Source organism: Durotheca rogersii, assembly GCF_024521655.1.
Source record: "Durotheca rogersii strain YMJ 92031201 chromosome Unknown GGS23scaffold_11, whole genome shotgun sequence".
In the NCBI taxonomy this organism is placed as follows: domain Eukaryota; kingdom Fungi; phylum Ascomycota; class Sordariomycetes; order Xylariales; family Xylariaceae; genus Durotheca; species Durotheca rogersii.
The window spans coordinates 1,025,326-1,042,009 of NW_026251242.1; the positions used below are offsets into that span (position 1 = coordinate 1,025,326).

Below are 16,684 nucleotides of genomic sequence, written 5' to 3' on the forward strand. Positions count from 1 at the left end.
ATGCGATGAGGAAATGGCAGCGATGGGCGAGGTTAGAGGTCGGGTGATCCGGCCGTGGCTAACGACTTTTGAGGGGGGGGGGGGGGGTTGCGAGAAAGTTGGCGGTTAGGAGGCGCCGGGGACCTCGCACGCGGGAGGCGACCAGGAGAAGCAGGACAGAGAGGTAGGGCGATAAATGAAGCGAATACTTGATCGCGCAAGGTATCAATGCTAGAAAAACTTACCGAGAAGAGGAATGGATAGCGTTGCAGGCGTAAAGATGCACAAACTCGGCCTTGGGGTACGGATGCCCCCGATCAACCTAGGGCGTCAAGGTGTTAGGCAAGGCGAGATGCGAAAGGAGCGAGCGATGGTAGCAGGAGTAGCGGCAATATGGACTACCACGAGGAGGAGAGAAGAAGTCGAGAACTCACCAGAAGAGATGGAAGTGGCTTGGGATGGGGATGTGGGCGGTTGAGAAGTCGGGAGTTGAGTGAGTGTGGATGTGGGTGAAAGGAGGAGGTGGAAGAGAGAGGGTGAGGTTTTGGTAGTAGTAATTCTCTGGAAAAGCCTTTCCCACACACGACCTTTCTAATAGTTGCGAGGATCGCCAAACCACTAAATCTACAGTGGTGAAGCCAGTGAGAAGATAGGTACATCAGGGAGGTCGAAGGACCTATGATGGGAGGCATACACACGGGACGGGCAAGCAGGTACATACTCGACTCGGGTACCAAAGCGCTGTAGGTACCTAAGCCCGCCCGCCCGCCAGCCAGCCAGCCAGACCGTCCGTCAGCAGCGCAGGTGGGTTGTGCTGTCCGGAGGCGGCACCAGCCAGGCCTCATAGGCTTGCCGTGCACACATACACGTACATTACATATACATATGCACATCCACACGTCCATACATAGGTACCATACCCTTGATATGTGCCCGTCGATGTGCGGTAGATGGCGAGGTCGGTGCTAGCTAAGTGGCTAGGCTCCCCCAGGGCCCCCTGGGCCCCCCCCTGGGCTCCATAGAATTCGCAGAGAATGCATGTATGTACAAGTACTAGTACCCAATTAGGGCCTGCGCCAGTGGACCAGCGCTGGGCCAGCACGCCATGCCATGTCACTAAACATACATACCGACTCCCGCTAAGTCGCTAGGTGAGGTTAGGTACCCAAGGCCCGCCCGGTACAGGTACATGCACCCAGGCCGTTCTAGCGATGCACAGAACCGACAGAGCGTGCCACTAGGGAAAAACAACAGCACGTTGCAGGGCCACGCCATTGGCGCGATCCGGACCCAATCCCGTTAGCACCCATGCCCGTACACCTACATCGCCTACCTTACTTGTCTACCTGACGCTATGCAACCACCGCCAGGTAGGCTAAGATCCGTCGCTACCTGCGTCCTTAAGAGATGGAGGCGATGGCCGGCTTGGCCGCCGGCCTCCCCTCCGCTCCCCTTCCCTTCCCACGCGCAAGAGGGCGGGCTGAGGGTGAGCGGCACGTAGCGAGGGGGAAGAGAGAGCGCGAGAAATATGCAATTCGTCATCCTTGCCTATGGAGGCAGATCTGGATCCGGCTTGTATTCCTTCGTTGCCCTCTCCGCGCCTAGGTTGCTCGGTAGCGCGAGTGGCAATGGAAGAGGACTCGGTGGATACTCGAGGGAGATGCCATGTAGACATGCAGGCATTTCCCAAGACGTGCACGAAATCTCTCCCAACCTACATATCTCCGTGTGCCATGACGGGGTGGGCGTCTCGTCCATTCGCGTAGGGTATGGGTAGCGCTGGCGATATACCGGTAGCAGGGAGGCAAGCGCCTACCTACCTACCCAGGTTGGTTAGTAGATAGCAGCATGTAGATGAGCAGAAACCTGCCAGGCAGAAGGGCACAAAGCACAGTCGGCAAGGCAGCGCGGTCAGGTAAGCGTCGTATCTTTGCCCGCATTCCTCTAGAAGTCTGGCCATGTCTAGCCATCGCCCATAGCACACATAATACACATACCGCCTCGTAAGAGGTATACAACATAATGTATAGTTGCAATACACAGGATCGACAACGAGCTGCGACTCAGAGACGACAAGGGGTAGCAGCAGCAGCGTACAGGTAAACTGGGAGACCCGGGATTTACATGTAGGTGTTAGAGTGAGTTAGGTTAAGGACGAAGCCGGCATGGCAGAACCGGGGGGAGGAGGGGGGGGGGTGGTGCGGGTTTATCCCGTGAGGATCTGCCATCTTCGATACCTTCCATAGGTACATAGAGGTAGGTAGCGTATTGTGCTCGTGAGGTGTGTTATTCATCTCCTGAAGACGTAGGTATATATACAAATTGATACTCATCAATAGGAATGATCGCGGCTATTCGCCAGCCTGGATAGCATCCTCCACCCGGTAAGACTGTCGAGCTTGGGTGGGCGGGTTGGCTTCCTTCTCGTCGCAAACAGTATGTGGGATGTGCAGCCATACCCAGATTATACCCAGAGATATATACCCAGACAGCTTGCGCACATCTTGGGCAACATAAGTGACCGGGGGTGGGCTTGCCGGCCTACATGCAAGCCCCTAACCTAGATAGGATATATGTCATATCGAGGCCAAGACTCGCTCCGTTTCCACGACGGCGAGGATGATGTAGAGCGTCACGTACGGGAAGCTCTTTGCGACTGCCCATACACATACTAGAGGATATCATACGTACACGCGCACCGGCATATCTTGCGCGACAGCTTGCCTGGAGAATCCGACGGCGCGCTGCGCCGTACCGTATCAGGCATGGGTATTGTCCAGTGTAATGCATGCATGAGTGCGTATAGATGCGCGTATGGGTGGTGAGGTATGCCATGGTAGCTTTGAACGGGGCCGACCTCCGTCGTGGCACTCTCCAGACTGAGTCGAGTCCCGAGAGAGGGCCTGACGTATATATTGTATACACAGGTATAGCACGCATCGGATCGATGGTCTGAGGATCGGATAAAGAGGCGAGCGCAAACATTTGTCGCCGTGGTCTGAATTTGTGCATGCGATGCGGGCTTGGAGAAACCCTTTCCTCTCCGTCCTGCCGTGGGGCGCAATCCTATCGCGCGCTCCCCCAGGTCTGGATGGATGGTTGAATTGGGCGCATCTGTCTATCTGGCTTGGTCGAGTACATGCCTTGCGGAATCTCAGGAGAGAGCGTAATATAACTGGGTATAACCAGCTACCTAGTCACCCGGTCTTTCGCGATCCAAACACCCGCGCGCGCACGCAGCACACACACACACACACTCTCTCTCTCTCTCATTTAACTCCTGCTCTGGCGCACACGCGCGATTCCCCTCGTTCCAGGGAGGTTTACCGGTCAGATGGGCTGCGTATGCAAACCTATATCTCTTTGCGAGCCTCCCCATCTGGAGATTGCACTTTTGCGCCGACTGGGATTGACGCCGGATACTACTGCGGAGGTCTCCAGATTATGCGCCGCCACTATCGTTCGCTAGCGGATACGTGGGTGTCACGTTCGAGACCAGGTTCTCTCGTCCGATACAGAAGACCCAGTCGCTATTTTCGCGCGCAACTTCTGTCCCGGTAGGCTCCCTTGCCCCTTTGCCTACCTTTTGGCGCATTTCGCATCGCATCCTGCCTGGACGCCCGAGAGATGTGGCGTCGGAGCGCAGCTGGACGGGAGGGCTGTCTGCGAAGCAGCAGATGGGAACTGTCAGGCGCCGGCTGGTCTACCCAGCCCCGTGCGATGCGTGGTCGCAAACGAACATCTTCCGATGCGAGTTGAGATGGGCGAAGCGGGCAGGTCTACTGACGTCCTAGCTAGCTAAGGCGTGGGCCCTGCTGGATGCGCCAGTTTGTTTGAGGCAAGGATCTGGTCCTCGCGAATGCCCAGCCAAAGAGACGGTAGGGTACGTACGCAGCAGATAGGCACGGTGACCACTCGGAGAAGTCCCCAGCGCATCCAGAAAAGATACATGAGGGTCTCGAGACAGCTAGGTGTGGGTGGGCTCGGCACGGAAGCGTCGTCGCACGGAGAAAGCGTCGCAAATCCTCACGGCTGCGCCTAGGGGATGAGGGATGGGAGAAGAGACATACCTACTCAAGAGAATGAAGGGTTCGTGGACAATATACTACATACAACGGCGTAGATAAAATACACACACGCGCACACACACGCACACACACCACACACACGCACGCACGCACACACACACACACACACATATCACATCACATTACCTGTTATCAACACACGCCATGCATACCGAAGCATACGTATGTATACCTACCTTACCTTAGGTACCTCCTACCGTACGCAGGTACTTACCACGGCGGGCCTTCACAAGGGAGGAGGAGGGGCAGGGAAGGGCTGCCGTCATCCATCATCACTCGAATGCCCATTCGTAAGCCTGCGATGAAAAAGGGAAATGGGATCCGGGCCCATGCCAGTATTTTCTATGTTTAACCCATTCTCCGGCGCGGCCACGGCGTTTCGATGACGGAAATATCAGGAATGCTCGAAATTGCGCAGCGACCAGAACGTGCGGCGAGCGAGAGAGAGAGAGAGAGAAGAGAGCGCGCAGAAATGTATCGATTCCGCTGTAGGTACTTGCGCCGAAGCGAGTGACACACTACTTATGGTAGGGTTGGACAAGACCAGCAAGAATCCCCACTGTCGAGGGAAGGGTAGTTTGCGATAGGCAGCGCGAAGGGGGAGAGGAGAGGAGAGAAGAGGAGGGGGGGGGGGGGGGGGACGCCCAGAACTAGAAGGAATAAAAAGAGAGAGAGACAGAGAGAGGTGATGTATTCGCGTGGAGAGAAAGCATCGAAGGCATTGGAGCTGGAGTCGACAGTAGTTATGCGCTGGCGATGAGTTTCATCCACCTGGATCGAATCAGACCCCGGCAACGGCGACGACTTCTGACAGCCCACGACGACCCCCAATCCCGTCGCCAGAGCTGGTAGACTGGCCCAGTTCGCCGCGCGCAGCCAAGGGCGGTCCACCCTTTGGGCGCATCTGCGGATCGACCAACAACCTGTTTCTCCACGCGCTAGACCTCAGTGGCTGCGATTCCTACCCGGCGTCGTAAACACGCCCACGACTCTTTTCGGCTGCTCGTTCGCCTATTCGAGTCACTTCAAAACAAACAAAGGAGGGAACTAGGTCGGGTCGCGGCCGTCTCGTAGTCTCAGAAACATGTCCTTCGCGCGCAACAGTAGGAAGGACGTTGTCGGCTTTTCTCCCCGGTCTCCGACTCTTAATGCCAATAATAGTAGGTAATAATGAGGATAATAATACGCGAGAGTAGGTTACCTGGGGTTGGCGGGAGCGAGGAGGGGGGAGAAGCACGGGCGTCGCAAGCCGAGAGGAGAACTATAAGTAGAAGGGAGAGAATAAGAAGAAGAATAACATGAACAAGAATAAGAATAGGAGGAGGCGCAAACGTGTCTTCCATTAAGTCTACCTACTAGCCTATCTCTCTCTCTCTTGTCTCTCTGCCTCTCTGCCTCTCTGCCTCTCTGCCTCTCTGCCTCTCTTCTTTTCACCTTCTGCTCGGGTGCATGTACGTGTATGTACCTTCAATTCTTCGTGATGTCGGCCACCCCAGTGCAACCAGAGCCAAGTACCTAACCTCCTTGTCATACGTGCCTAAGATGTACCCTACATGCCTCATGCTACCGTAGGTGCATACAGTACGGGGTAAGAGGGTGGTCTTGTTTATTTGTCTCGACTCTTGACCGCTTAGTTACATGATCGAACCATGGAGGTTGAGTGGGCTGCTCACCTCCCCGAGGGTACCGTCACGGCCTACTTTTCTCTCAGTCCCATCCAGACCCCCGCGTGGCGCAGATCTACACCGCACTTATTCTCCTGTAAATTTTTTTTTTATCTGCGGCCCTTTTCCTCCTCGGATCATGCAGTAATTCTTCCTCCCCGGAAGGGAAGGGGGGCGCAGGGAATCCAAGGACATGGAAAAGACAGGCGGACAGGCGGGGGGCGGAGAGAGGAGAAAGAAAATGCCTCCAGACGAGATGGGCGTCGGACGAAGTTCGTCATGTTCGCGGTCGACTGCGACGCCCTCTGTATTAGCCAAGCAGGGAAGCGAGTAATCTTTCCCAACCTCCGCATATCGCCACGACGATTTGGGCTCTCTCGTCGCTCTGCCTCCCTAGATAGATTGCCAGCCCAATAAGGCGAAACGGAGCGCCATTGGCGGATAGCAGGGCACCATGCTGCGTTATACCTATTATACCCATACTATTACGGACTACTCGGCGACCACTCGCTCTGACTTGCTATCGTGTGTTCTCGTCGAACCGCATTTCCTTAGCATCGTTACTCGTCGCTCGACATTTCCCGCCTACGGCTCGGGTCTAGCCATTTTCGCCCAATGGAAAACGCGCGACCACGCTGCGGCTGCCATCTCGTGCCGCTGCAACAGTCTGAAGAAACGGCATGATGCGCATGCATGTCACATCATCCAGGCGACGCAAGACGTCGTCGAGGACCGAAGCTCACCTATTAGCTTTGCGTCCGACGGCCCCCTTCGAAATGCCCAAGGAGCGCTGCGGATTAGGGCGCACTAGATGGAAGCTCGCTTCGACGACACTTCTCGATGCCATCGTGGGGGGAGGGAAGATTGGACGGGGAGGAGGAGGGGGGAGGTATACCACTCCGGTCTGACACCGCGCATAGGTTCCCATGCTCGGCTCGCCCACTGCGGGAATCGCTCGCCGGCCGCGCCGCAGGGAGCTGGCGAAGGAGGGGTTCTGCCCAACCAGACAGGACCTGAGGTGTCGTATCCCGACACCCGGTCCCAGGCCTCGCTTGCGGAACTGAATAGGCAAAGTCATGGGGGATTTCGGTCGCGCAAAATAGGCGATTCCGATTTTCGCGCACACAAGTCGTCTTTCTCGACCTCCGCGACCTTGCGCGCATCCGCTGGTCGTAGCTCGTCGCAACCTGCACGCTCTTCCGCTTCCCTACCCACAGGCCGCCCCATATGCGCGCGCGCGCCGAGAGGAGGAGCCCCAGAGAGGGCCCCACGAATCACGGGAAACTGTAGTTAACTGGGAGAGACGTCGTCGCGTAACTGCCAAAAGGCTTCCCCGGCGATAGCAAGACGCATGTTTGCCCTTGCGGAGGGGCGCCGCGAAGATGACGAATCGCCGTGATTAGCAGGAGGGGAACAATGACAAGCTAGATTGCATCACGTGATTTCGAGTGTCGTTCGCGATTCCGTCCCCAGATTCGGCGCGCAGAGCCAAGAAATTTTAGTCGCCCGATGCGAGGCCGTTATATTGTGGGGAGAGCATCGCCAGGCGGACAAGATGGCGGATGTAGTTGATGTAGGTCGAACATTGTACGGAAATTCAAAAATGGGTTCTATCGGACGAACGGTGGATGGTGTTCTGGAAAAAGGTAGAACGGAATGCCTAGCAGAGAAGACGCGACGAGTGTTCACTACGACGTCATTGTTCTTAGTAGAGCATGGGCCATGAAATTTCTCGAGACAGTTTCCGAGGTCCGTCCAGCCCACTGTGACCTGGGAGGTATCGGCGTACCGGGCTAGCCGCATTCGCGACATACAATGCCAAGCGGGATCATCTATTACCCGGGCCCCGGGGCCAATGCGGGTCCCCATTGATCCCACAACCGGGGCAACGGACTGGAATTGGTGACTGGGGGCATTATGCACACTCTTTAAATGGCATCGCGATTTGTTTGTTTTGATTCCCTTCTCCACAACGACCACCCAGGGTACCTATCGGTACCCTGCAGTGCGCCAATATCCCCGCCGGCCAATATGTACTCCCACGTACTGGCCGATCCATGGATTGTCACCTCGATGCGTGATGTATTGTATCTATGTCCCAGCCGCTGATCCACTATCGTTGAGGCAGGTTAACTGCCTCCGTAGAAATTGGGGGCAGCCCGTGCTAAGCTCAAAGCTCCTACTGCGGGTAGAACCCACCACAGCAGAGGTCAACATCAACAAATAGGCAGTCAGTCAGCATCGCCATATCAACCTCGCTCCATCCTCACAGGCCAGCGATGGGTCCTCTGGATTCCTCGTCTTCTCACTGCCACCAACCTCGAGGATTTCGACTCCCCCCCCCAGGCTTCACCTGTTGCCCGCATTGATATTTCCCATATCAACCGCAGAGGACCAGAGGCATCTTGTCTTATTATCTTTTTTAACCCCCCGCGGCCTTCTCCTGCCGAGTCATCCATTGTCTTAGTAAAGACCCCCGGGCCATTCTTCCTGGGAGCTACGGCGGTCAAGATCGTGGCATCCTGGGCTGGCATCGATACCGCAACTTCTTTCCGCCCACGACTATTCGGTGCACTCCCCGTCCTCTGCCTCTCTCGCGTGCGGTTAAGGCGAGGAGACAGCCCATCCTCCCATCACCACCATTTACCAGGTGGTAGTAACTATATGCCTCTACCTCCTTCCCCAATATTCATCAGCAACCGTCGACACTAAGGCCTCCCCCCTTCTCCCGTCGGTAGGCAATCTTGAGATTCCATTCCCTCCCTGTCCGTTGTGCGCAGGGCCCCACCAAGCCTTCCATCGTCTGTCTCCCCATCGTCAACCTGCAGACCTCTCTCCATCTTTTTGGGTTGCTGGCACCAACGAACGCAGCCAGTTCCAGACTCCACCGACGCTTTTTTCCCTCGACCCCGGTATCTCCCCAGCATTAGGCTGTTCCCGTCCTCTTCGTTGCCTTACCTCTACGAAGCCAGCCTGGTCTTCCTTGCCGTCTACCTCGCGAAGGAAAAAAGAAAAGAAAAAAAAAAGGGCAAAAAGGGTCTCGATTGATTTTGAGATCTCGCGAGGCAGATCACCGAAACAGGTACGTATTCGCAATTACAGAGAAGCTTGGCAGGTTTAATTGCCTGCCTTCTGAGGTCAATTCGGCCTTCCTTTCCTCTCCTTACCTAATGAGACGCCTCAGGCGGTTACTTGGCCGTCGCTTGCTATAGCGCCTGACAGTACGAGGTACCTTCACTTACCTAAGGGACGGTGCTGTGTCGCTGCGTACAGTGTGTGCAACGGTACAGCCGGTGCCGCCCGTGGTAGCTGTCGCCCAAGTTACCCGTCAACAACAACATTCATCCATTCCCCCTTCACACCTTGCCCTGCTGCTTCACCTGGCAACCTGCCGCCCTCTGCATAACTTACCCTACCTCTTACCTACCTACCTGCCTACCTACCTCCCTACACACCTATCTACCTAGCTCCCCATCTACCTCACCCGTCTACTTCCCTGCGCACTCACCCAAATTCCACCGCGAGACAAAAACATATCCTCTTGTCCATTCTATCTGCTCATGTCTCGTCTTACTCCAGTCACTTCACCTCTTCAGGAAGACAAGCCCTTTTAGGTGTCGTTGTCCGCACTTGCTCTTCGTACATCTCGCCCTGGAGACCCCGTCACCCACCCATCCATCGCCTGGTTCACCCTGATCGCCTATTTACCTACCCTCCATTCCACAGATCTACCAGCTGCGGCTCTGAACCAAAGCTCTTCTGCTACCCCTTTTCTCTCTCAATCGCGCCTTGATTGTAAGGGTACATCGAGCATCGACACCACATATTTTTCCCAAGGCCATGAACGCTAGGGTAAGCTCCTATTGATGAACCCTGACTCTTTTTTTTTTCAGTCTTTTCCTTTCTCGACCTGTACCTTGCCATTCATTCCCTCGCCATCCAGCCGAGGGACTGCTTTGTTTGCCGCTACACTCCGCCATTGACCCAAGCTTCTCCGTCTCCACCTCAGGCTCTGCATTCTAGTTTCCCTCCTCCGAGACCTCACCTCTCCAAGCTTAAAGCTAATCTGGTTGTACTGTAGCCTTCCCGTCCTGTCTGCGCAAAGTCCAAGCCAGGCAACGAGAACATGGCTTCTCAACCCAACAAGACTCTTCATCAGCGCCACAAGTCAGCCGGTAACCTGCTCAACATGGCGACTACGAGCAGCCTCTCCAAGGTTCCGGTCAGACGCGCTGGTACCAGTGATACTGGCGTCGGAGTGAGGAACAGTAGCCTCTCTACCGAGACTATTGCTCGGGAACAGGAGAATCGAGGCTTCGCCAACCCCAAGGAGGCGTTCCTCCGCCCTGCGCAACGTCCCCCCAACAAGTCTGTCGCCCCGTCCGTCACGGCGAACCACCTCAAAACCACAAACCAGTCGCTACCTCCGCCTCGACAGCTAGGCGCTTCCAAGCGACGGACGCCTCTCGTCGTCTTCAATGACGGCCAAACTAACAAGGAGAACCAAGGCGGCAACCCAAAGGGGGCTAAGCTGATCGCTCAGTCGTCCTCTGACAAGGCCGTCCTCGTTTCCACGACTACCAAGGATAATAACTCTCAGCCGCAGAGCACAGAGCTTGAGCAGGATTGGGTGACGGTCAACACGGAGCAGGCCCTCACGGAGACTGTCCAGACAAATATGGCTTCGGCGGCTGGCGAGGAGATCCCCGAAGCGCTTTACCTAGATGCTGTCGAGGAGCTGTCCGCCGAGAAGTACCCTGTTGTGGAATTAGAGAAGCTAGATGTCTCTCCTATGCCTTCGCCGGACGTTACATCCACTCACCAGCGTCCACCAGTCGACCCCGCGGATTATGACGCTATGAAGCGCCTGTCCGCTTCGATCTTCAAAAGATCCGGGCACCCTATACCTCCCGACCTCCTCAAATATGCCGATCTGTCGGACTGCGAGGACGAGGACTATTACGACGAACAGGGTTATACCACGGCTCATTCTTACCGATCGCGCGGTGATTATACTACAGGCGGTGCGACCACGGTCATGCTGCCCCCAGAGCTGACCAAGAAGGGCGAGGCAGAGCTCGAAGCTGCCCGAGAGATCGTCGAGAGCAAGCGTATTGCCGAGGAGGACGAAGAGGATGAGTTGTTCGATATCAGCATGGTGACTGAGTATGGAGACGAGATCTTCCAGTACATGAGAGAAATCGAGGTAAGCGAGGTCGGGGACGATTGGGGCGGGCTGGTCGCTTTGTGCTAACGACTGTCGATCTAGATGACTTTATTGCCCGACCCTCGCTACATGGACACGCAAACCGAGCTTCAGTGGTCCATGCGAGCCGTCCTCATGGACTGGGTAATCCAGGTCCATACTCGTTTCGGACTTCTGCCCGAGACCCTGTTCTCGGCCGTCAACTTCATCGACCGGTTTCTTTCCGTGAAGATAGTATCCCTAGGAAAGTTGCAGCTTGTCGGTGCCACCGCGCTCTTCCTTGCGGCGAAGTACGAGGAGATTAATTGTCCCTCGGTCCAAGAGGTCGTCTATATGGTTGACGGAGCGTACACCTTCGACGAGATCCTAAAGGCAGAGCGTTTCATGCTTAGCATGCTTGACTTCGCGCTGGGTTGGCCGGGCCCGATGAGCTTCTTGCGACGGATCAGCAAGGCCGACAAGTACGACAACGAGATCCGAACCGTGGCCAAGTACTTCCTCGAAGTTGCCCTTATGGATGAGCGCTTCGTCGCGAGTCCTCCCAGCTACGTCGCCGCCGGCTCCCATTGCCTGTCCCGCATGGTGCTCGGCAAAGGAGACTGGGTAAGTTACACTACTACCAACCCCCCCCCCCCCCCCCATATCTTCTCCCAGCCTTGGCTGATCTAATTATAATATGCAGACCCCCGAACACGTCCACTACTCTGGATACACTTACACCCAACTAAAGCCTTTCGTCGCTATGATACTGGAATGCTGTCGGGATCCTCGAAAACATCACCACGCCGTCTTCGAGAAGTACAAGGTTAACCAGTTCCGACGCGCATCTACCTATGTTGAGCAGAAGTTACTCGGCGGCTTCCGCCTCCCGTTTCAGAAGACCATCGCGTACCATTCCGCCGGCGACTGGGACGACGAGGTGTCGCTATCAGGCTCTGCGGTGCACCATCCCCTAAGGATGCCGATTCCCCTCTTAGGTTGACGCGCTCATCTGCGCGATCGCGAGGTAACATTATATCTAGTCCCACGTCTGACGAAGATTGCTAGTCTAACATGTTTGTAGGGTTCTCTTCTCAATCTCGTGTTTCTACGTGCATTCGGAGGCCATGCCATTGTCGTGTCGGAGAGGTAACGCCGACCTGTCTCTCGTACGGAGGCCTACCCCTCGTCATACTCCGGCGAGGGCTAATTCCCGGAGCCCCTAATATTCTGGCATGGATATGCCTTGTCGATGACGCCGCATGAGGCCTACGAGATTCATGATCCGATGGTTTGATATGCGGTACACTTTTGCTTTCTTCACGCGGCGTTTGTGGTAATTATCGCAACCTAGGTAGGGGGGCCAGTATTGCGGGCAGGTTTCGGCATGAACACAGGCGTTGTAGTGGTTGCCCGGAGGAGGGCAACATGGTAGGCAGGACACATGATTTCACGCGGGCCACGGCTCTCAGGGACGAGCAAAACTTTGTCTCTGTGATGCAGGGAGCCCCAAAAGGAGGCCGGCGGGGGGGGGGGGGGAGTTGTGACAGATGTCGGTCCTTGACCCTGTTTAAGTATATAATTGGAGGTGGGAAAAGGCAGGAAGGGATCTCGGCCTGAAGCATAGAGGAAAGGGGGGGAAAGGCGCGGGCTTGCTCAATAGAGCTTTAGACAAAAAGGGCTTCACATAGTGACTTACATGTATTGCCGCGGGCGCATGGCCGTAGCCCTGCGGCTCCGTAGTCTAGTCACCTATTTGCTGAGGATTGCCTGTTCGCGCAGGCATTCCGCGGCGTTTATGAATATTCGGATTGCGTTGCTCATCACTATGCCCATGCTTCTTGGCCGTTTGGTGACAGCAGCGATTTTGTGTGTGCGTGTGCGTGTGCTAGGAAACACTCTACCTCAGGCCGATCCAGCAAGCTGGTTCCGTGGGCTCTCCAATACCATACGGAGCCGGCGCGCGCACGATCTGGAACAGAGGAGAGAGGGGCGATGCTGTCTTTGGGTATTTGGACAATTTAAACCGATATAGAGGCGAGAGGTAATTCTGGGGATTCCGTATTGCGTACCGAGGTCCCCCCCGTCCGTCCCCCTTGGGGCTAACGTCTTGTTATTTATTTTCTGTTTCATTTCCTCATTTCCTCGTCCACCACCCACCTCCCCCCTCCCCCTCCCTCCAGGCTTGCCGCTCTTTGCTGCGCCCCACTAGAGGAGCTTCTTCTCATTCACGATACGAGGTTTGTTTCTTTTTTTGCTAGTGGCGAAATTGACAGCATTATTGCTGTTATTATTACCGGACCAGCTCAAACGGCAGCGCTGGATGGATGGGCCAGAAGCGAAGCTCCTCTCCGTTCCTAGACACGGTGTATGTACCTACATATCACCTACCCACCTACATTAGGCCTAAAAACGACGGCGGTTGCTTTCAGGCGACGGGACGGCTTCCGGACAGGGGGGGGCCGAACCCTACCCACCCTGTCGGGCGTGCATGCGCTGGGTGTAGGTATATATGTACGTTGTGATCATATGCCTAGCCGTACACGCGTGTGTGCGTGTGTGTGTGTGTGTGTCTAGCAGCAAGCAGATCGGCGCACTGCGCGCCCTACAGAAAGTCCTCCCCCCCTCGTAATCAGCTTAGAACCAACGGGCCTTTGCTCCCTCCCGCAACGCGCCCTCCATGACTCACAAGGCGCGGACCAGGGCCAGATCGGGTCGGGATGGCGCGGACAAACAGGCGGGAAAAAAACGCCCGCCCCTGGCTGCTGCTGCTGCCCCCCTGGGCGGCGCGTCCCCCCCTCCCCTCCCCCCGGCAGACACACGGGCCCTGCCTCAGCAGCAACAGGATCGAAGGCGTCCCAGGACCGCTGCGCGCACCGGGGAGCGGGGGGGGGGGGGGGGGGGCGCGAGCCTCGCAGGCGCAGCGCGAGAGCCCGTCGTCGACGCCTCTCGAGCGCGGCGTCGCTCCCCGCGCCCTGCGGCTTGGGGAGAGAGGAGGGGGAGGGGAGGGGAGGCGCGTCGCGAGGCGAGGGGGTCTAGATCTCGCGGTCTGTGCGGGGCTGGGTGGGCACATGCGCCGACGCCGCCTGCCTGCCTGCCTGCCTGCATGCGCCGGCGGACGCCCCCGCTGGCCCGGAGCGACGGGCCGGGGGGGGGGAGGGGGGGGGGAGGCGCGGACTAGTGGCGGCGCCGCGCTGCTGCTGGCTGGTGGCTGGCGCGCGCGCGCGCGGAGACGTAGGCGGCTGGCGCCAGGGCGGCCGACGGCGCGCCGTCCGAGCACGCCTGTCCGTCCGTGGCCCGGCTGGCGGGTGGGCTGGCGGACGGGTGTGGGTTCTGGCGCTGCGCTACGGGGGCTGCCGCCGGTGCTGTTGGGAGACACTGAGGGGTGGTCGGGGCTACAAGGAGGACGGAAGGCTCTCGGGGCGCGAGCAGGTTGGTCTAGGTCTTCGCGGGTCTCTGCGCGAGGGCAGCTGGCTCCCCCCCCCCCCTTTTTCACGCGTCGGCAGGCCGGGGGCCAGACTTGGTGGGTGTACCTACTCCTCGAGCGGCAGGGCGAGTGCGAGATAAAGGCTGGACGTACCGCCGACGGCTTGTTCCCGGTCCTCCCCGGGCGCGCTGCGCCGGATGAGCGCGCCGGGCCGTTCTTGGGCTGGATACCGGGGCGGGTAGGTAGGTAGGTAGGCAGGTAGTCTCTCGTTACCGACGGCCCGGAGGTCGCCGCTGGCTCGGTATCTGTTGTATCGGTTAAGGGGGTTTAAGTCGGGGTCAGCACGCATATTTAAGTTCTTGGTCAGGTAGGCTAGCTCGCCAATATGCCATCCTCCTGTATCTCTTGTTCTTTCACCCGGCGGAGTCTAAATTCGTCGAACAGCCTAGCTACACATATTTACGCCGGCCCGAGGTCTGTTGGGGTGTTATTTCCCAGCAATTTTCTCGACTGCGGAAGTCCCAGCGTTGTGTGTGCTGCACCCAGTGGTATACCTGTTGTCGTGTCAAGCCCCCTGCGGTAGCCTCCGCGCATTCTCGCGCTCCAGGCCATGTCCTCTTGAGTATATTTCTTCTCGCCGGGAGCTATGATGACGCAACTGTCCTGTGGGACTCTACAACTTGTATGAAGTGACATCTGAAGTATTGGTGCGGGTACAACTCTTGCACGTGGGATAGGGAGAGGATGACAAGCGTGCCTCGAAGGTTCTCGCTAGCTGTTTTATTTTGGGTTAAGTTGTCGCCGCAGACTTTTGATTTTATAACCGTATATCAGCCTTCGCCTGGGCCGGGACTCTCATAAGGAGTCTACTTAGGTTAGGCAGAGAGGTACATGGTATTATATCAGTTCAAGTTACGGCTTCCTCCACCCCCCGAGCACAGAGTGCTTCCCATAGACTCATGCTTCGTACGGGAATCGAGGCAGATGCTAGCAGCACGGCTTCACGCTCACCACATTTCCCCCAACCCTCCTTCGTTCCACGCGGGGGTGGCCTCACACCTTCTTGCCGACTACCGGGCGGTGATCATGCTAGGTGAGAATATTAGACCAAGGTCCGTAGGGGTGGTCCCGGTGACGGCCACCCCTCCCAAGTCCATATGTCATAAAGCTTTGTGTTGAAGAACTTCTTGTCTGCTTGAGGTGTAAGCGTGAGTAGGGAAGCGTTTAGTCTTTTTTGTTGTGCTCCCGGCCTGATTCTCGCCGGATATCGTTAGTCGCAAACTCATCACCCCCGAGCGCTACGGAGAGGGTCGGTTTCCTCTGCGACATACTCATATCCTGCTGGGTTTGCTTGTGCGTAGACCGGATTATGAGGGCGGGATAGAGCAGAGAGAGAGAGCCAGGCTCATCGTCAAGTCACGACTCTTGTCACGGTTGCGACGACCGGGTCTTAAATACGCCAACGCAGCAGCGCTTCGACTACAATAGGTACGGACGAGAGGTGCGTGTACGACTGTGATGATTTAATTTAACTTCATTTACCTGTTGCATGTATATGTATACCGTGGATATGTATTTCCTTATTCCGGGCGCTACGGTGGTGTACGGTTCGCGTGACCTGTCGACTTGCTGCAGAACTCATTCCCTAGCTAGACGGTGATGAGCTCCGTGCGCTCGAGCGACTGACTGGTGATCATCGACGGGTAGAGAGAGAGAAAAGAAAAGGAGAGAGAGAGAGAGTTACACACCAAATGATGCAGGTAGCTGTTTCGGCGCGACCATGATACACGACCTTCGTCCCGACTGGCTCTTGTTTCACTGTACGTGCACACGAGATTCCCCTGGCCGTTCTCGACGTTGTCGCGGCTGGGTTGGTCGGCCAAGCCAAACGAGCGCAGGTGCCGAGGTGCGAGAGGCATGGCTATGAATAGCAACCTAGCCCTCCTCAGCATGCTTGGGGTCGAACAGCGTGGTACGAATTAGCCGTGTGCGTAGGCAGATCTGATAGGGTTCTCGATCGAGGCCTCATGTGACTGACGACTTTCTACCACGGAGAAGAAGTAGGTCCGTAGCAGATGGCGAGCCCGCGCGCGCGTATTCGACCTGCTTCGCTTTGTTCTCACGCAAGGGCGGTCCGGGGCTCGTGTTTTTTTCTCTCTCTTCCCTCCTTCCCCTTCTTTTTGTTCTCCTCTCCTATCTTACTTTTTTTCATTTTAAAATATTTTATTTTTAACATTCATCTCTTCCTCTTAGCCCTTTTCCCCCCTTCCCCTCCCCTTCTCTCTATATTTGCTCATCTTATCGTGTTCTTAAAAATCAAGAGGCGAAATAGAAAATGGCA

The 16,684-nt window shown here is 56.4% G+C and overlaps 2 protein-coding genes across 2 annotated transcripts; both read left to right on the forward strand.

The window, feature by feature from the left end:
* The first annotated feature begins 2,250 nt into the window (after positions 1–2,250).
* Positions 2,251–4,205, forward strand: GGS23DRAFT_570265 (uncharacterized protein). The gene is made up of 2 exons (XM_051516502.1): positions 2,251–3,536; positions 3,778–4,205. The coding sequence occupies exons 1-2, from the start codon at positions 2,995–2,997 to the stop codon at positions 3,779–3,781; spliced, it is 546 nt and encodes a 181-aa protein (XP_051371654.1). The 5' UTR covers positions 2,251–2,994; the 3' UTR covers positions 3,782–4,205.
* Positions 4,206–9,673: 5,468 nt separating this feature from the next.
* Positions 9,674–12,296, forward strand: GGS23DRAFT_76494 (cyclin-like protein). The gene is made up of 4 exons (XM_051521259.1): positions 9,674–10,937; positions 11,001–11,540; positions 11,620–11,943; positions 12,001–12,296. Exons 1-3 carry the CDS (start codon positions 9,858–9,860, stop codon positions 11,917–11,919), a joined length of 1,920 nt encoding a protein of 639 aa, XP_051371655.1. The 5' UTR covers positions 9,674–9,857; the 3' UTR covers positions 11,920–11,943; positions 12,001–12,296.
* Positions 12,297–16,684: the final 4,388 nt, after the last annotated feature.

Coding starts and splice junctions, on each gene's coding strand:
- GGS23DRAFT_76494 (XM_051521259.1), top strand. CDS start 9,858: ATGGCTTCTCAACCCAACAAGACTCTTCATCAGCGCCACAAGTCAGCC. Junction 10,938..11,000: donor AGTACATGAGAGAAATCGAG/GTAAGCGAGGTC, acceptor CTGTCGATCTAG/ATGACTTTATTGCCCGACCC. Junction 11,541..11,619: donor TGCTCGGCAAAGGAGACTGG/GTAAGTTACACT, acceptor TATAATATGCAG/ACCCCCGAACACGTCCACTA.
- GGS23DRAFT_570265 (XM_051516502.1), top strand. CDS start 2,995: ATGCGGGCTTGGAGAAACCCTTTCCTCTCCGTCCTGCCGTGGGGCGCA.